This window comes from Sinohyriopsis cumingii, chromosome 15, assembly GCF_028554795.1.
Source record: "Sinohyriopsis cumingii isolate HCF-2022 chromosome 15, ASM2855479v2, whole genome shotgun sequence".
Lineage (NCBI taxonomy): Eukaryota > Metazoa > Mollusca > Bivalvia > Unionida > Unionidae > Sinohyriopsis > Sinohyriopsis cumingii.
Genome location: NC_142975.1, coordinates 3,088,484 through 3,110,395, shown reverse-complemented (window position 1 = coordinate 3,110,395; position 21,912 = coordinate 3,088,484). Strand labels below are relative to the sequence as shown.

The following is a 21,912-nucleotide window of genomic DNA, read 5'->3' as shown; positions in this document are numbered from 1 at the left end:
AATGCAGTTATATCATTCTTTGATACCAAACAAATTAGAAACTAGTATGAGATCTCAGCCTTGTCATGGTCTGTTCATGAAACTGGTTAAAATATTAATTTAAGGCACGAATAATGTTTTTCTCTAGATTTAAATGCACATGAATACGACACTAATTATTACATTACATACTTGCATCAATAGCATTTTATAAGAGCAGTTTATATGATTGAGTGCTGGAGATATATGACTTGGGTGTCCTAAGAGTGTATTGTTATATCTCTTGTCGTAAATCGCCCCTAGTGATTATAACATGTAGGAGTCCAAAATGTTTCGTATATTTTATCTCTAGTGTTTGTTTTTGTATAAGTAAGTTACCTTTCCCCCCTGACGAAAAGCTTTTTTAGCTGGAAACGTTGGGAAACCGTTCTGAATTTGTGCCGTTATGATTTTTTTTAAATATCCTGTTGTAAGACGTATATGTGTTCTCATTAAATTTGTGTCCATGAGTGTATCTGAAAAACGAGATCAAGCCGACTATGTGCAGTACGAGATGACGAGCAGTCAGGAAACATCCATTGGACAAATCAGTCAAGACTAGCTGCAATTATGCGCCGCGATTTTTCTTTGTGTTTGATGGGCGAGCTACTGTGGTTGTTACTAAGGCTGATCTGAGTTTCAACGATTCAGTCAATGCTAGCCGGAGAATGATTACGTATAGGTCTTGAAGATACGAGACATAGTAATATATCGCTGACTTTAACATTTTCAGCTTTTGAAATGAAATAAATTCCTTGGCTGCCTTAAAGTATGACTTTATTAATTCAAAGTCTTCATGCTCGATCAACAATTTATACACTCGAATTTCCGTGTCCTGAAGCAAACGTTTAACACGGATTCAGGATTTTAGTGTGGTTCTCCATAAAGTCTCATCTGTCAATGTCGTCAGTTGTGACAGTAACTCTCCACGTCGGATGAATAGTGTACGATAGTGTGATGTAAACATTACCATAACTATCAAAAAAATATTCTATTTGACGACATACATTTAAAAAAAAGAATAACAATGGATACACCAATAAATGGTGTCATATATTTCTTCAATAAAAATATGACTCTAGGAGAAAGAAGACTCACCTGTACATACACATAGCAAAACTATTACTAAACTGTCGTTTGAATTTTTTCTATGCTGCCTTTTGTATTAATATGAACAAAGCCTATTTTTCACTGCATATATCGTTGAATTTTCTTCCTTTCAATAGGATGTGATTATTTTCTTACGTTAACTGTGTCGTGTCAAAAACATACGGAAACAATTATATATACATTCATAAATGATCATCATGAAAGGTGTTTTTACCAAGTGATATAGGGTAACACTGCTAAATAAAATCAAACTAATTTAACAAAATATTGTTTTGCCTCTAGATATATCTGATTGGAATATTCTTGCAGCTATATGGTTCTATTTTAGAATGTAAAGCTTTTTTGTGCACATTGGTAAGATTCATACATCGTTGTATACGGTAGAGAGGAAGTATGTATTCACATACCTGGTCATGACGTCATTAGACATTAGAACTTGTTGACTAATTAAGTTTTAGTCAGATTTTTCGCGACCTTTGGATACTCTCTTCTCGTTTGCTCACGGTGTTTATATGGTTTTGTTCATCAAACAAGAAACACGTCTTACTTTAAAATGATCATCGAATTCGCGAAATACAGACGGACGGTGATCCTGGTGGCCAAAATCGAATGACAGCTTTTCATTGGTTCGGATGTACAGATTTTACAGTAAGTAGTAAATATGTATTATCATAGTCAGACAGTGCGGATCCGAGTCAGCTAAGTGGATTGTACTATTCCATTTTCATAATCACCACCAGCAACAGTGGCATGAAATAATAATAATAATAATAATAATAATAATAATAATAATAATAATAATAATGATAATAATAATAATAAGTATAAAAATAATAATAATAATAATAATAATAATAAATATAATAAGTATAATAATAAGTATAATAATACTAAAAATAAACAGTGATGGAAGGACAGAAGATAAATATGATATATCACCTGGTTCTTATCACTAAACGTCGTCGTTGCAAGAGTAGTACTAGTAGTGGTGGTAGTAGTAGTAGTAGCAGTAGAAGCAGTCGCTGTTGTTGTAGCACTTGTTGTTAGTGATGATGATGTAATTGTTGGAGACAGTCGTAGTAGTATTAGTAGTAGTAGTATTACGAGTAATGGTCAGTTTCTTTTCTAACATAATCATGTGCTTATATTTCATTCTCAAATGTGATTTTTAAAATTGACAAAAAAAAAACTTGATACATCACATTGTCATTCAATGATATTTAAATTAATGATGATTTCAAACCTTAAATAGTTATCGAGGAGTTCCTTTCTCTTTTAGCAGAATCCTTTTGCGGCTTCCAAATCTTAATTAGATAAAAAGGATTTCTCATTAACTTTTCCAAGCTAATAAGGCAGTGCTTGATCAATGTATAAAATATATGAAAACGGATATGATACATAAAACGTACACACTTTTAATTAAAACCCACGCCACAAAATACTAATAAACCGAATTTATATTTATCATAAACTAAGTCGAAACACTTGGATAATTGATGACTCCTGTCATTGACATTTATTATAAAATATGGAGAAGCATTATTTACTCTTTTTGCTTGCCAGTTAATGTTAACTTAGTTGATCTGCGGTAATCCACAGCCATCCAGTTTGCGAAATCATTGCCTAAATGTATGCATAATTCACCTGTAATTGGATACATCAAAAAAGGTTAGTCATTTCACAAGCATTCACTTTACACTTTGATTCAAAACATTAAAAGGTCTGATAAATCCCTAAGTATTGATAGTTGACCATACATTGTGAAATCCGTTAGTTAAAACAAGACACTAGGCAGTAAAGAGGCTTAATCATTTAGGAAATATTTACACTCGCCACGTTAGTATATTATGGATTTTGATCCTCGTACTGATCCCTGCAGAGTTGGGTAGAAATGGTAAACAAAAATAAAACATCATTTATTTATGTTGTCGTGAGTATTAAATTGGAGGCTCTTGACATCCTTGTAAAAATTTGTTCCCCTTCTCTTCATCATGCAGCTTTCAAAGTCAGTAAGCAACGTCCGCATTGGAGTTGGGTTGGCAGTATGGTTTCAAAATTTCACTGCAACTCCAGCTTCCTCCACCCCTCAAAAAGCCAAAGAAGAGTAATAACATGTCAAGAATACATGTATAATCGGTTGTCTCTTTGTTCATTAAGCTTTCCATTTTTATATACGCGTTCTTCTTCCATAGCTCATGACATAGTATTGTGTAACGCCTTTTTTAGAAACTTTTGTCATGGAATAGGAAGTGGAAATGATAAGTGCTGAGATGGGGAGGACAGACACTGGCTAGAACACAAACTGTGAAGAAAGTTGTAAGATGGGGAGAACAGATACTGGTTAGAACACAAACTGTGAAGAACGTTGTAAGATGGGGAGGACAGATACTGGCTAGAACACAAACTGTGAAGAACGTTGTAAGATGGGGAGGACAGATACTGGCTAGAACACAAACTGTGAAGAACGTTGTAAGATGGGGAGGACAGATACTGGCTAGAACACAAACTGTGAAGAAAGTTCTAAGATGGGGAGAACAGATCCTGGCTTGGCCATGGCGAGTCATCAAAGCACTACTTACATTTGCTTTCAACTTGAAACATTTGCCAATACCAAAAAAGCACGTATTATGCCATGGCCTCCCATCACAGATTCTCTTCAGGTCAGAACTTACTGATAATGTTGTTATTACACTAATCTGAAGAAACTGATATGATGGCATACTGATGAGAGATTACACCTTGGATGTGGGAGGACGCGGGTTCAAACCACTGTCTAATCATACCAAAGGTTCTAGTAGCTGCCTCGCTTGACGCTCAGCATTAAGAGTTTGGTGCTTTGACTGTGAAGATAATGTGACTGGGTGTATGCAGCATGATACCCCATTCCTAGATATCACTATAATCTGCCACATTGCATACCTGACTGAAATTGTTTTAAAGTTACGTTAAAAATCCAAAACACACAAAATCACACACTAATCTGATATCCCCATCTCTTTTCAGATACAAGAATGAGTGCCCGTAACTGGAGACCGTTAACTCTACTCTTTATTTGGTTGCCATGGGCTTTTGCATCACTTGCCCAGATCAATGCAAGCTCTTCGGATAACCCTGATGTTGATACAACAAATGCGATGCCCTCAAATGTTCTTAATGACACCATATTATTTGTTTCAACACCTTCCACAAATCTCGCTTACCCTTTCAATGCAACGATCGAAGAAATTTCGAACATCAAGACAGATACGGAAGCCCTCTTCTCTAACGTTACAATGGCATTAACTAGTCATGGAGCTTTGTCGTTGGTTAAGAATACAGCAATAGAAACTGTTGGAGAAGACATGCGTTCCTTTATTGGACCTTCAAGCGTAAATCCGTCTATAGTGGCAGAGAAGAGCAGGGGTCATTTTGTGGAAGAAAACGGTGAACTACTATCACAAGATCAGATAGGGAGGGACATTGATTTACTGACAAACGAATTTAATAAGGATAAAAACGCAACAAGCCAAGAGTCAAGCAACGCATATATGTACATACCCGAAGGAGACCTATTTGCAATTCAAACTGTTGACACTACCAACCCTACAAGAAACATGCACCGTCTTACCATGATGTATGCCTTGACGTGTGGTGTACACCATCTCTGTGATCCAGATCGGCTTCATTTACCCATCGGTAAAAACATTTCTAACGTGTACTTTGACAACTGTCCGTCGTGTCATTGTGATGACGAATGTGTGAATTTCGGTGACTGTTGTCCGGACGCTGCGATGATTCACGCTATGCAAACTGACAGAAGATATCACTGTGAAAACATTTATCTCGAAAGAGGCTTCTTTCTTATATCCACGTGTGCATATGCATATAAGGAGAACGCGACAGTTAAAGACCATTGTGAAAACGCAACATTACATAGTGATGATCCATTAGTGTTTATGCCTGTAACATCCAACACTTCTGGCCACTCGTATAGAAATAGATATTGCGCTGAATGCAATTACGATTTGACTTCGATGGACGGATGGTCGCTGTCATCAGATTGTCCAAATCCTATGAACCCGACTGAGTTCAACTCAGTAGAAGAAGTTATTTCTTATCTACACTCATTTTGTGGTTCCATTATATACCAGCCTAAAGGATGGATGAAGCCAAGGCCGTGTCAGAGATTTGAATCGATTCAAAAACCTCCGTTGTATGAACCGATAGAGTCTTGCAACAAAACAGGATTATGGAAAATGTATAACTCTGATGTAGACTGGGCCTGCAGTAACTTCCACCTACCAATTTCGGATGACGTTAATAGGGTTCAGTATAAAAACATATTCTGTTACCACTGCAACCGAGGTCAAAAGGTGAAGGTAACCAAAACTACAATTGTTGGATGTAAAGGTAATCATGATATGCAGCCATCTAATGTACATGAATGGGGATGTAAAAACCTTCTTCGATATTTCAACACAAAGACAGGATACAAAAATGGATTTTGTTGTATGTGTAGTACGGAGAATTCCAGCGAGTGTAGTATTCTCGACTCGCTGAAAGTCAGTTTTGATAGCAACATTCCTGAAGCGAAGGTTTTTGCTTTCAGCCCCACATTCAAAGGTAGCTGGAATAACTATAAATACATTTTTGATTTTACAAGTACCATCAACAACAGGCTCAAAGACGATAGTACATCATCACGCTGCAGGAATAACGAGTTCTATGACACAATAAAGGTAAGAAAAACACTATTTCTCTATTTTGAGATGCATTGCAAACAAAACAAAGCCAAGATTGTGTATACTTAGAAACTTTTGCATAGGTTTATTTACCATATCCCTATCTTAAAAAGCTTCGACGCGCAATTTGATGCTTAAAGTAATTCTGTGAAACTTAATGGATACGTATATCTTCATAAACCGTACTATGACAATAAAATAGGTAGCAGTGACCACATTATCGCTCTAGTAAAACTAGTTTGCATATGGCTCAATCATCCATTGCCTTTGCATGTACTGTTATCAGACTGAAAAATGGCTAGCTTCCACAAACGTATCTTTTTTTTTCTTCCTTTTAGTTTGTGTTGTGCCATAAAATCCCCATATCCTTTGATAATATAAATCTATAGTTTGTGCTTCTCAGCTGGGAGATAAAGCGATTGAAAAACAATGTTGATAGTGTTGTGGCGTAATGAAAAGTAGATATTAGTTTGTCGGCGATGTACGTAATTTCATGATCTTCTTGAACCCCACACCATTCTAGCCAAGGACTAGTTATGCATAGGGTTCAAGACTGTTGTAACAGTCCATACATCATGGTAAACTAACCTGTAATGATCTTATTACGTCATAAACTTATATGTTTGGACCAAATTCAGCCTGCTTATAGGTAATTATAAGTATCACACCACAATACCAAAACTAGGCAAACGTGCCCAAATGACCTACTTTTCACGCTCAGGTGATTATGTACAATATATACTTTACGGTTGCTTCGCTTGTGCAGTAATAAAAATATGCGTGTGCATGGATTCTGAGAAGTACCCAAGGTAGGTCACTGTGACCTAACTTTTATATTCTAGTAATCATGTAAACCTATAGTGTTAAAGCGATTATTTACAGCTATGATACTTGGTTAATGTGCATAACTTTTTTTCACTCAAGTTGTTATGCACACCTCTGATTTTGGGTGAGTTTCTTTTGATCCTATGACTCTATAGTTATCAAACTGGGTAGGAGTATAGATAATGGGAAAAGCAGCACAAACGCATTAACAAAACACGGTAAAATTAAATCTTTACATCAACCACTGATTTCTTTTCATCACCACTGAATACTGATCTCTCTGGGAAAATACAGAAATAGTGTGTCTAGGCATAAGTGTGCAGGCGAGCATTATTTTCCTATGAAAGTTTCATTACTGGTGCGACAGCTCTCAAGAATCATTTGTCCTGCTCCTTACTACTCACCTGATTAGACACAGAAATGTCAAACATTTTGCAAACTTTGGGAATTGCCTTAATAATCCACAAGAATCATAGAATACTAAAAGTAATCCGCAAAAATTGCATTACTCAATGTTAGTTCTCATAGCTGCCCTGCACCCACTGCTCCCTTCGGTAATCTTTGCAATTTGCAACAAATTTATCAAACTTTGGACTCAACTAATACCATAATGGTATATTAAAGAGCAGAAGAAATTAATTACATTCAACAACGTCATGCTTTTCGACATGGTAACCACGTTGCAGGAATGATAAAGGACATCTCATAATTCAACAGCACGTGCTATACACAAGTTTTGCTCAACAATGCTCTATGATTGAATTGCAAAATGTGCTGTCTTCCGTCAATTGTTTTCCGTTCTTACGGACTACAAAATACAACTTAAGAAACCCATCAAGCATTTGGAACATGTATTACGTAATAACTTAAGTTTTATAACGTGGAGGTTATTTATGCTGAACAAAATTCGGGGGAGAAAGACGGAACAGAGACAAACAAATGGGTTTATCTCTTACAAAATGATATGAGTGTTCAAATGGTTACTATCGTATCTTTCATTTCAGTTTGAAATATGGTCATTCATATGTTGGAATGTTTCGTTCTACGTGTATGTTTTTTATGTGCTTTTGTAAGATATATTTTAAATACAGACCAAGTTCAAAAAAATGCTTCGATTTATGCAGCCTGATGCTTCTTTCAGCGTGCTTGCTATGCACTCTCCTTTCCACATGCCATTATCCTGTTTTCTAACAAAGAAATTATAGAAGATAATATATAAGGATCCACACAAAACTTTTGCCAGCCCATGAAAAGATGCATTGCCTATTAAACGGTCATTGTCCAATAAAAAAAGAAATTCTATACTACAAGATTAATTCTTTCTTTAAAAGCAAGGAATCTGACACGTTATATCAGTTATATGTTTTATATATCTCCAGATATGTGTACTGTAGATAAAAGTTTCACTATAAATAAGTACGAGGGATTGCTATTTATATAATTTACTTTTTTGTGTACAATACGTACTTGTAATGAATATCATTTATGCCGATGAAAATGTAATCACTATAAGCTAAATTGCATTTTATTTTCAAAATTACTGAGAAACAAATTTTACCCAACAAAATAAGGTTAGCTTGGCCCATACAAAACCCGGTCAATCGGTTTACCCGATCCTAAGCAGCGGTGTTTCCCAAAGTGTAGTACTCGTACCACCTGTGGTTCATCGCACTACAAAAACACTAGGAGAAGGAGTTCGCCAATATCCCAAAAGGGGTACGCGAATGATATACGTTTGGAAAACACTGCTATAGAGTAACAAGTGGTCGATCAGCTCCGAGACTTGGCACTCGTCCTGTAGTTTCTCTAAGGGGAAGGAACAAATTCTGAGTTTAGATTTTCGTCACGTTTGTTCAAATTATATTGAATCTGAAAACCCTTCCTGGTTTTGCTAGCAATTAAATAAAATCATCAAAGTTTGTAAATTTATTTTTAAGGAAAAGTAAACATTATATTTACCATGATACTTAGTAAGACATATTTCTTCCTTTTGTGGCTAAATTAGTTCGTGAAACCTTTTTGAATAAAGATACAATGAACCGGCTTTTCCGGATACAAACGATGAGATGTGCAGATACTTTTTCATAGTGTACTTGCGGAAGTGTGTACAATAAATTAATTAAACTTAATTCAATGCAATGTATTCCAGGGTAAATGCAGAACTATCCAGTGCTCAGGTGGAAGACAATTGACGATGAACACGTGCGTGCCCGTTATCAACTCTGGTATATATGTAGGATTCAACGCCTCTAATACATACCTAGTCAGCATCAGTGCCAACTTTACAAAATCCGACTGGAATAATATTACCATAACATTTTTTGAAAGCATGCAACGGTACTTGTACACCGTCATTCCTCCAGAAAACTTGCTGTTCCTGTCACTGGAAGCTTGGACGAAGGTGTTTCTGTGTAAGAATAAGAAAACAAACCAACTGATCCAAGATTGTCTGGATGATTCATGCCAACCGATGGCGTTCTTCAGCGTTTCTTTTGACGTCATTGTGACGGCAACGGCCGACCGCAGATTGGCTGAAGATCATTTAATTTCTAGTCTGTTTCAGAACCTGAGTATTTCCTTGGATGAAACGAGACTGAACTTTGTCCCAATGACGAAAAGCAAGTCTGAAAGAAAGACAGACATTGAAAAACATTTTGAGAAAACTAATGCCTCCAAGTGTTTAGAGAACTTCAAGTTCAAGTCGAAGTTTGATTCTGTCCTACGCTTTCTGCCTGTGAACGCTTTCACTGTGGTATTTGTTGCGTTGAGAAAGACTTTATCTTGCCCCTATGTCATCCTGGTAAAGGATGAGTATGACATTAATAACAGATCAGGGTTTCTTCACGTAAGGTCTGTGGACGTTTCGCTTACGAGAAACGAATACGAGATGAAAGAAAATGAAACTGTAGCAATCTGCATTGATTCATACTTGCACGATGCCCTGAAACAGATACTCATTTCTGATGACAAACAAATTTTGACCATATTCACGATATTCAGCTGGATTTGTACAATATTATCCTTACTATGTCTTATAATTACTTTTACGACGTATTGTATCTTTGAAAAGCTTAGAACTCTCCCGGGGAAAAATAATATGATCCTTGTTTTCGTATTATTTCTTTCACAAATCTTGCTGTTCTTTGGACTGAACCAAACTGAAAACAGCATTGGCTGCGTCGCAATTGGAATCGCCATTCACTACTTCTGGATAGCAACGTTTTGTAGCATGAACATTTGCTCGTTCCATATGTTCAGGGTTTTTTCTGGGTTGTTCAGGACGCAAACAGGTCCCAAAGACGAAGAGACTTTACTGCTTTACTATGTGAATTATATCTTCGGTATTCCCATACTAGTCACAGGTGTGACAATCCTTACAGAAATGATTTCAACAAGAGGTGAGTCATTGGGTTACGGACCGGATGCCTGTTTTCTTGCTACTCCACAAAGTATTGGCCTATATTTTGTCTTACCTATTTTGATCCTGATTGTTATGAACTTTATCTATTTTATCATTGCTACACTGCGAATTAGATGGTCGCCACATGTTCGAAGCTCCAAGGACGGTAGGGATTTTTTCATATACTTGAAACTTTTTAGCATAACTGGAGTAACGTGGATATTGCAAATTGTGGACGCACAATTTCAAGTTATCGCAGTTTCTTTTATAGCGACTGCAATTAATGCATGCCAGGGCATTTTTATTTTCTTGTCATTTGTGTGTAATAAAAGGGTGCGCAGACTGTACGAGCAGCTCTTGTGCCAGAGACAATTTCGTATATCGTCTGGAACCTGGACTCCGTCAACATTTCGAGACAGAACAAAATCCAGCAGCCTCACTACATCAACTGAATTTATTATGTCGACCTCAAGTTCGTCGACCGACACAAAACTCTGACATGATATTGTAATATCAGCAATTCAAATGTCTTAAGGCAAATTGCATATTTTTTTTTGGGTGTGTCTGTGTCTGTATAGATCATACAATTTCTGAAAGAATGTTTCATATATACCAACGAAAACATAAATAATTCACACAGTCAATTGTACAAGGTATGATGTATGATCGATGTCACATATATCATTATCGTATAATGTATGACTGATATCACAAACTTCAGTACATTATGATGTATGACAGATATCACAGATATCAATATCATATTATGTCTGATTGATGTCACATATATCAGTATGTTATGATGTATGATTGATATCACAAACTTCAGTACGTTATGATGTACGACTGATATCACATATATCGGTATCATATCATGTATGAGTAATGTCACAAATATCCGTACCTTATGATGTATGAGTTATGTCACAGATATCAATATCTTGTAATGTATGACTATTATAACATATATCGGTATCATATCATGCATGATTTTTGTCACGGATATCAGTATCGTATGATGTTTGAGGTATCATTATATTATTACTGATATTAAAGGTATTTGTATATTATGATGTGTGACCGATATCATAGATATCGGTATCGTCTTGTGTATGATTGATATCACAGATAGCAGTATCTTATAATGTGTGGTCGAAGTCATAAGTATCGGTATCCTATATGATTGATATCGCAAATATGTGTTATCATACACCTTTCATAGTATAACCAATCATAATATGTCATATCTACCATGTAGCTGTCTATTATAATTACATGTGATACATTTTTAAATATAACTCACGACATCGGCTGTAATGAACGCCCAAAAATAATATATTGGAAGTCCAAAACCGATATTATGTAGAAATGTCGTTGTACGAATCCTCTAAGTTATTTCCGAACTATTTGCTGTTCTCACATTTACACAGGACAGGTTTGCCTCCTTCTTTTTCACATTAACAATTATATTTTAGCATTTCATGCTTTCACCCAAAACAATATTCTCGACAGAAAAAATTTGCTTGAGTGTATCTCTTTTTATTTGAATTGAACTCCGATGAAATTTATCCCCTCTAACAAAATCGGTATATGCAAGAAGTGTTTATCATGGTATTCAAATAATGTTAAATTTGGTAAATATTTCCTGTCTTCTTGCGGCTGTATAAATTAATACAACTTTTTATATAGTTATTTATTTAATCTGTAGAATGGATACATTTTACTTATTGATGTTATCACTCACCACCAACTTTGTTCAGGGGAAAATGACTCAATTAAAGGGAGGCAATAATCATCATTATATTAAGAGCTTGGCTACATCACAGTATGAACAACTAGTGCAACACAAAAGGAATATATTTTTGAATTATGCTGGGTTTTTTTTTTACATTTCTTGTGAACCATTCTGATTTAATATCTAGATCGTTTTTTGTTTAACATCAGTAAAAACAAAAACTCATTGGAGCTGATGTTAAATGTACTTTTTAAATCGCAGTTTACGTAAATTTTATAAAAAATAAAGGAGGCATTATTACAAAGAATGATATGTTGTGGTAACTGAACTCGTCCAGCATAGGTTTGTAAACATAACATTGACTCGTACTATATGTACGCGTGACATATATATTTTTACTGGGTTATTTAATTTTCTTTATTATTTCTATTTTATACAATTTACTTCTGCTTGTAATTAATCTATGTGTTGAGTGACTGCATAATCTTACATGACAACTTCCAGACTGCATGCCCGCAAATTAACTACCATTGATAAGAAACTCTGACATATGATAACTCAACACTTATTAAATTAGATTTAGCTCAGAGTTTAAAGATGACGTATTGTAATTACTTGAAAGAAAATAAAACAATTAGTGCAACAATGATTGATTCATTTAATGATATGTTTTTATCTGCACATCATTACATTGAAGACAAGTTATGGGTGTAAAGTAAAATGCCGAAAGAAACAACAAGGCAGTGGCCCTAACTGGACTTCGCAGGATTCGAGTCCCCAACCCATGCATGAGGCCGGCAAGCTGACCACTGAGTTGCAGCAGAGCAATATAGAATAAATGTCATGTGTAAATGGAACTGGTTAGAACTTAGAGGAAATAGCAGAAGTACCAATACAATCATGCCGAATCAGGAAGGAACAAAACCATTGCCTTTGTGTGCCATGTCATCTCCTGCACCGTCATGGATAAATGCCTAATATTTTGTCAAAGTGACGGGACTATGTATTGCTGATGACAAAAACACTATTTATTTTTATTTTAATGAGGTGTCATGCCCAATTGTTGATGTTAATCAAGATAATCTTAGGATTATATCCTGATTCAGCCAGTGTATCTCTGAAATGGATCGCTACAAAATTATTTTTTAAATGTAGTAGCCTATAATCCATGGACTGTAATATATGTTCAGTCTAGTAACTTATTGTCGAATATTTGGGCTAGATCAAGTTCCTTCTGGCCCGGACATAGCTTTTGTACTATTTGGCTTTAACAATCAATTCTAGGACAGGGCGTAAAAAGCAAATCATGTGCAGCAAAGTATGAAATTTGCTAACTTTTAAAACAAAATATTTCAAGATCTTTTCTAAATTTATAAAACAAAATTAGATAAGTACTATTAATTTTAACAAAATACTAAAGCTTAATGGCGAGTTAAGCTAGCTAATCAAATGTGTTCTAGATGCTTTCGCGTGACGTCATGGAGATATGAGGAAACGTGACAGTATACGTTTCTTTTCCTACGTAATAAGTTGCAAGAAATATTGATGAACGTTCTCGTTAAATTAAAACTTCAAGTACAAATCTTCGAGACTTTTGAGGGTGAATGAGTTCCATGAGCATGACACTATAATGTAATGAACGTTACGAACTCTTCTTGTATATAATATAGAAACGTTTTATGCCACTGTTTTCACTCACAATCATACATAAAATTGTAATTTAACAACTCTAAAAATAAACTGTGATTTTGGATAATTTTATATTATTCCAAATATTCCGAAATTAGATATATTGGCCACAAATTAAAATAGATTTTTAAGGACCAATATTTCCAAACGTGGAGACCCAATTTTCATAATCTGAGTAAAAGTTTTAAATGTTGGATTTTTATTTTGAAAATACAAAGAAGTACCAAGCTAAAGGTAGTTTTTATTGTTATATCAGTTTTCGTGCATATATGTGTACATAAATTCTAATCTATAAATCAGAGACTATTGACCGTATATTGTCATATCTTCAACATAGAGAGTGCTAATAGAAACTGTTTTTGTTTTCTGTTTTTATAACTTTTACAACTATTTATAACTTGGACGATTTGGGTGATACATACCATTTTCTTAACAAATGTCCTTTTTCAGACGATAGGAGCATTTATATTCTTGCATATACATTAGAAATCCCAATGCTATACAGTTCAGTGATCTTCTGAACTCTGAAAATTGTGTAATATTTTACCAAACTATCAATATTCAGCAAGAGACATAGTGCCTTTCAAAATGGCTGTATCTTAATATATTCTTTACCTGGATGTATTTTCATTAACGATTTTTGTACGCTTTCCAAACTATACATGTATCCATGCTTTGTAACATTGATTTCTTTTGGAACAAACAGGCAAACGGCAGACACCTAACAAATATATCAATTTTATTTTATTTTGTTACGTTGTTGTCTGCACTTTTAGGTGTGTATTAATTGTTTTTATGCTGTCCATCATTTAAATTTACTTTGACTTGACTGTTAACATGTTTATGTATTTTGTGTCGTCACCCCACCCCACCCGCGATTTGATTATCAATAAAAGTTCTAATTAAATTTCCAGACTCTGTGGTATGGCTTTTACATAACTTATTTTACATACACACGTCATCTAAACCGTTTTGCGATGGTAAGCGGGGCCTGCGTCTCCATCACAAGCTTCGCTCGCTAGGTTGAAACTGGTAAAACCACGTGGCACGCGGAGCATGCTCGACATGACAGACGTCGCTTGAAGACTCAGATTCCCTTACCAGAATTGTCAATTACCAAGGCTTTTACATCAATGATCATCAATTTATATGATATTTTTCAATGATATCAAACCATATTTAAATAAGGTCATCAGCAATTTGAGACAAAATACATTTAGCCATAACGATTACACTTATGAAGAGACCCGTCTTGGAATGAAACCAAGCTGCCTACAGACATTTCTTCACCAAAGCCCTCTCCCAGACTTCATCCCACTACACACACCACACACATGCTATTAAATAAAGGTGAAGTAGCTAATGTCATTCAATTGTTTAATAGGCAAGATGGGTGTTACATAGTAATCAATTTTGAACACTGAATACAATAGATATCACGCGCTTAGAAGAATCCCATACATAAATTTGCCCGAACACAAAGAAAAAGGTTGCTAACGTAACAAATATGAATAAACATCTCTTGTATGCTGTGGATTCCGTGTTATATGCATGAGTGATAATTGACGTATCTTGCATGCTGTGGATTCCGTGTTATATGAATGAATGATAATAAACATCTCTTGTATGACGTGGATTCCGTGTTATATGCATGAGTGATAAGTAACGTATCTTGCATGCTGTGGATTCCGTGTTATATGCATGAGTGATAATTGACGTATCTTGCATGCTGTGGATTCCGTGTTATATGAATGAGTGATAATAAACATCTCTTGTATGACGTGGATTCCGTGTTATATGCATGAGTGATAAGTAACGTATCTTGCATGCTGTGGATTCCGTGTTATATGCATGAGTGATAATTAACGTATCTTGCATGCTGTGGATTCCGTGTTATATGCATGAGTGATAATTAACGTACCTTGTATGCCGTGGATTCCGTGTTATATGCATGAATGATAATAAACATATGCCAACAAAACACAACTAAGATAAACACAGTCATTGGTCCGGGTAAACGTTTAAAACATTTAAAAAAGAAACGAATTTGATATATAGGTAAAGGTGTACGAAATATCGGAAATTAGACACAGTAGATCTATGTCAGGGCAAATTGACAGAAACAATATGAAATCCGTCATAGTAACTGATATAGAGAGAAACAAAAACAACTTTACGGGTTAAGCGTAGTTTACTGTGCTGGTTTTATTGACTATAACAAATTAATATAAAATGTTTGTATACTTTTTTATTTTATTATTGTGTCATCACCAGTAAGTAAATGTCTAGTAAAGACTAACGTATCCAAAAGTGCTCGAATTCTTTAAATACTCCAGAAATATTGTCAGGATGCTAAAATTATGTTTCAAAGGAAGTAATTTGATAGATGTAATATTTGAAACGAATTCTGCAGTAAGTTTAAAAATTATCCGCTATGAAATATTACATACCGGTACAACGACGTAGATGTGCAACTGGTGAAAAAGCTTGGATGGGTAGACAAAATCGGTTATAAATACTAGAGGATTATGATCCTGGTTGCATTGTAAAACTGAATTTGAAGACTCCAATGACTTTAAATTTATCTCTTAAAAAACATTAGATTCATGGACATTAATTCCAGATGAAAATGTTTTATCGTTGTTACAGTTATATGCACTGAAAAACTAAAACATGAAATATGTTTGTTTTTTTCACAAAAGAAACTATACATGTATATATGCCATTAAATCTCTATATTTCAAATTTAAGTATATAATAAAAGATTATCCTGTGATTATCCTTGGGGTGGAGCGGCTTATGGTGGAGATATTCATGTATCATTTTGTTCAGTTTTAAAAAAAAAAAAACAAATTTCACGGGATTCGTATATTGCGTATTATTTTACGACTTCGTACTTTGCTTTTATAAATTCCCAGGTGCATCATAATACAAGAATCGTCTACCTTGCAGTCTATTTTGATCCTTCAATCTATTATATGATTAATTTTAAACTGCTGTAATCTCTGGATAACAGGAAATTAAGTCATACATGCATACATACCAACATACATACATACATACATACCGACATACATACATACATACATACATACCGACAGACATACATACATACATACATACCGACATACATAGATACATACATACATACATACAGAGAGACAGACAGACAGACATACATACACACATACATACATACATACCGACATACATACATACATACATACATACATACCGACAGACAGCCAGCCATACATGCATACGTACATACATATATACATACATACATACCGACATACATACATGCATGCGTACATACATACATGCGTCCTACATACACTCCAGTCACTACACAATAGAAAACTGGGGAACCCATTATTGAAAAACATACTCGTAAAAAATACCGAGCTGAGTGTCTCCTACAATATAATATACTGTTGGTTACCTAGCCACATTGGTATTAAAGGTAACGAAAAAGCAGATCGCGCTGCTAAAATGGCCCTTTCTCAAGAACCAACTGATTTTAAAATACCATATACTGATTTGAAAACTTGTATCAGAAAGTTCTTACGTCAGAAGTGGCAGGCATTATGGGAATGATGCTGTAAATAACAAACTTCACGCAATCAAACCAACTCTAGGAGAATGGACTCCTTCCTACAGAACCATTCGTAGGGAGGAGGTAGTCATTGCAAGAATCCGAATTGGTCATACTTATATCACCCACACCCACATACTAAAAGGTGAAGACCCACCAGAGTGCGTTTCTTGCAATGAACCATTCACTGTCAAGCACTTTATGATAGAGTGCTTTGACCTACAACCTACACGCGATCGTTATTACATTGTGCATGACATGAAAGAACTTTTTGATAATATAAACATCACTCGTATTATAGAGTTCATGAAAGCTGTAAATATTTACTCTAGACTCTGACTTTTATGCTATCACCTTGTGCAGTTTTATGCAATATATATACCGTCCCATTTTAATAACTATTCATCTTTTTTACATCTCCCGTTGATCGGGAAGCTTTATTTTGCACCGTTACCATCTTACCGTTTTTAATTTCAACCATTTCATCTTTTATATCGCTGGTCGATATAGGACCTTTTATAAGTTTTAAAAGATTATACAAATAACACTTTGTTTGGCGCTAAATAGCCTAAAAGTGCTGATGCGCCGTTAAAAACAATCAATCAATCAATCAATCAATCAACATACATGCGTACATACATGCATACATACATACATACGTACATACAGACAGACAGACATAAGAAGTTTGATACTTATTTATTATATAAATGTTAGTCTATAAATCGTCGAGTTCTCATATCAATTACAATTGGTGATCCCATCAATGCATGTGATAACGAATGACCCATGAACAGTTCACATTCATCACTCACTTGTCAGTAACTAACGATGATGCAATTAACATAACATTTTATGCATCACATATATAATAATCATCTACATTGGCATGCATAATGGTTGAATAACTTGTAAGTTATCTAATAATCATCCACTTTGGCATGCGTAATGGACGAATAGCATGTATCCTATCAACTAATGATGATGTAATTGAACATAACATTCTATCTTATCAGCACAATAAGGTGGCGTTTTTATTTTTCGTCGTCTCTACGCTAGGTATTTCTGAAGGATGCGGATATTAGGATGATAGCTATATTATTGTGTTGTGCCATCATTTATAGTGTTACATTACGCTACAAGTGTAAGACATGTCTTAGCCACTAAAATATCCAATTTCACCCTCCCCCCGATAGTAGTTGTAGCAACAGTAGTAGTAGTAGTAGTAGTAGTGCTCTTCTTATTGTTGTACTATCATTATTACTGTTGTCGTTTTATTTATTGTTGCAATATTATTATTATTATTATTATTGTCATCGTCATCTTTTTCTCTTACTGTTTCAAAAGCCAGAATTGATGAATGACAACGACATTTCCTAATGTGTTCGGATAGTGAGAGCTTAAGAAATTCATTGTTTTCAACATCCATTTTTTTATACTTTTAAAAGAAAAATTAATGATATTTTTATTTATTAATTTTTTGTTTGTTGCTCATCGACTCATTAAAAATACCCATCGATCGAAATCGTTAAACAAGATCGACATTAACATAAAAAATAAAGCATACACTATCAAGTTCTTTCGTCAATAATTCGTTGAGCTCATTGAGGTCTGAATGAAACTGAAACACTTTTAATGAAGAATGCCACGCTATAAAGTCATTTTAAAGGCTTTTCTAATGTTCGTCGATAGCTTCTTGCAGTTGTAACTAGATAGAAATAGTTAAATTTCTGGTATTGGTTTTTTTGAATATTCAAAAAACGTGTGTCGATTTTTCAAACACGAAACCATAAGTCTCGCTGAGATATTGATTATGTACTCTACACACTACATACATGTCTATGAGATGATTATGTACTCTACACACTACATACATGTCTATGAGATGATGAGTATGTACTTTGCTCACTATATAAATGTCTATGAGATGATGGTTATGTACTCTACACACTACATACATGTCTATGAGATGATGATTATGTACTCTACACACTACATATATGTCTATGAGATGATGATTATGTACTCTACACACTACATATATGTCTATGAGATGATTATGTACTCTACACACTACATACATGTCTATGAGATGATGATTATGTACTCTACACACTACATATATGTCTATGAGATGATTATGTACTCTACACATTACATACATGTCTATGAGATGATGATTATGTACTCTACACACATCATAAATGTCCATAAGAGAATGATTATGTACTCTAAACACTTCATAAATGTCTCTGAGAAAATGGTTTCGTATTCTACACATATAGTACATGTCTATGAGATTACGATTATGTAATCTACAAACAACATAAATCTCTCTAAGATAATGTGTAAGTACTTTCCACACAGCATGAGTGTCTCTGAGATAATTATGTTATACCTTACAGTTTTAACCAAGGATGCCAGAAATTCTTAATGTTTTTTTACTGTCTTACTGTGGGCATCAAGTACCTTACTTCTTGGACTAAATATTTTACGATTCTTCCCAAAGACAACTTTGATTTTGACTAGCAATTAAATGTACGCTTCCCAATCAATCATGCATATATATTAAAGACATCGTTGGTAACACATGCTTAGATGATCAAGGCTTTATATAGAATGACTGCATACTGTGCAGATGTCATGATTCCGAATATTCAAACGTCTCAGCAAACATTGCGCACATAAGTAGTGAAGGGGAACACTTTACGTACAATGGAAATTAGCATTACAGACCCCCTTGGGACACTTTACGTACAATGGAAATTTAACATGGCGAAAAATCGTGGGACACTTTACGTACAAGGGGAATTAACATGGGAATAAATCGTGGGAACATATACGTACAAGGGGAAGTTAACATGGGAATAAATCGTGGGATACTATACGTACAAAGGGAATTTAACATGGGATTTTATTTTTTAAAATTTTTAAAAGGGGTAGGCAATTCAAAGACTATCTCTTTTCGAGAAATATGGCTGGCCCTTAAAAGGGCCTTTGGGTTTTCTTCTTCTTCTACTTCTAATTTCTCCTTTTCCTCCACCAACTTCTTATTTTATCTCCAACACTCTTTCTCTTCTTTTTTTTCTCCTCCTCTTCTTCTTTCTTCTCTTCTTTCTTCCTCTTCTCATTTTCTTCTTCTTTTTCAATTTTTTCGTTCCATGTTCTTATTCTTATCTTTTCCTCTTCATCCTCCTTCTCCTCCTTTATTTCCTTCATCACACCACTAATCATGTCCTTTGCTTTTCTTAAGTTGTTAATTTCCATTTTTACTCTATGCGGACTATAAGAATAGTGGTCTTCAACGAGACGTACGAGCATTTGTTCTATCATGCCCAAATTGTCAAGGACGTCTTGCAATGATTGAAACTTATCCAGGTGGTTTGAAGCCATCTTCTATGTAGAATGGTTTGAACGACGAATACTGTGGGTTCTTATACTTAAAGCGCGTACGTGAAGGAAAACATCCCCCTAAAAACATACAATGGATCTTACCTAGATCATGACCAAACAACGCGCGGACGTGAAGGAAAACATCCCCCTACTTTTTCATTTCATATAATATAACCCAAACTATACTCTTCACATTTGCTAAGAAACAATAAAGAAACCCATAATATACTATTCTCACAAACATACCTTTACTCTTACTAACACAAACACATACTCTCACATTTTTATAAAAGAGTTAGTGTTTATATTCACACTACTCTACCTACACATTGGCAAATTGATGGTTATTTCTTTTCTTGAGTATTGGGTAGCCCTGAAAAGGGCTGTTTTTTTTAAAAAACTTCAGAGACCCCTGGTTAATGGTGGCACCTTCCGGGTCTGGCACCACAGACACAACGTCTACTCCAATCATTAGTCCAATTCACATGACTTGTTTGAAGAGCAGACGGTGGGTGAGTGGCTTCACTATCCCACTCCTCCGTTTGCGGAATAGTGAACACTTCTTCTTCCCTCTGTCTTCTTTGTCTTTGTTGTGATTGTGGTTCAGCTCTCTTTCTTTCATTCTCTTCTTTCATTTTTCTCTCCTTCTCCTCCTGTTCTATTCTCACTTCTTCCACAAGGGCCTCCGCAGTCAGCTCGTTCAGTAGGTATCTGGCATACTCCAGATGCATCTGAAGTTCCATCAATTTAGTCAGTCTTCTGCTCATTTTTTACTGTTGATCAATCAACAAGGGTAGCTGGACTGCCGAACGAGTTTCAATTTATACTGAAAGCGCGGACGTGATGGAAAACATCCCCTAATAACATAAAATTGATCTTACCTAGATCATGAACAAAAAATAAAACAACAACGCGCGGACCTAAAAGAAACACTCACTCACTTTTTTATGCTACCCATCACTATTGTAAAATTTTTATAAATCACTTCAATAGACTATCCACATACGCAAAGCAATCCAATCTAACCCAAAATATATACCTCTAACAGCCAAAAAAACTAACATCATTTTAATCTACTATCCACACCAACCTATTTTATCACTTACAAACACAAACACACAAACTCATACCCTCACATTTTTTAAGAAAGAGTTAGTGTTTATTTTCACACTACTCTACCTACACACATTGGCAAATCGATCGTTATTTCTTTTCTAGAGTATTGGTTAGCCCTGAAAAGGGCTATTTTTTGTTTTTTTTTGCTATGGCATTCTTTTTTAGTTTCTAAGAATGCGATGTCCTCTGAGGATAGACTTTCTGGCGATAGGTCTGCTTCTTCGGAAAGAGAAGAAGAATTCTTTGGTGTCGATACGACAATCGACAAAGCCTCTGTCAGCTTCAGGTTGCTGCTGTTGCTGCTGCT

General features: G+C 35.0%; 1 protein-coding gene across 1 annotated transcript; it reads left to right on the top strand.

Moving 5' to 3' along the window:
• Positions 1-1,569: 1,569 nt before the first annotated feature.
• Positions 1,570-14,405, top strand: LOC149781132 (uncharacterized). The gene is made up of 3 exons (XM_089935245.1): positions 1,570-1,776; positions 4,132-5,846; positions 8,824-14,405. Exons 1-3 carry the CDS (start codon positions 1,761-1,763, stop codon positions 10,570-10,572), a joined length of 3,480 nt encoding a protein of 1,159 aa, XP_089791371.1. The 5' UTR covers positions 1,570-1,760; the 3' UTR covers positions 10,573-14,405.
• Positions 14,406-21,912: the final 7,507 nt, after the last annotated feature.

What these genes read in the sequence shown, in the direction of transcription:
- LOC149781132 (XM_089935245.1), top strand. An exon ending in AGTTCTATGACACAATAAAG is followed by an intron (nt 5,847 to 8,823) that starts GTAAGAAAAACA and finishes AATGTATTCCAG; the next exon opens with GGTAAATGCAGAACTATCCA.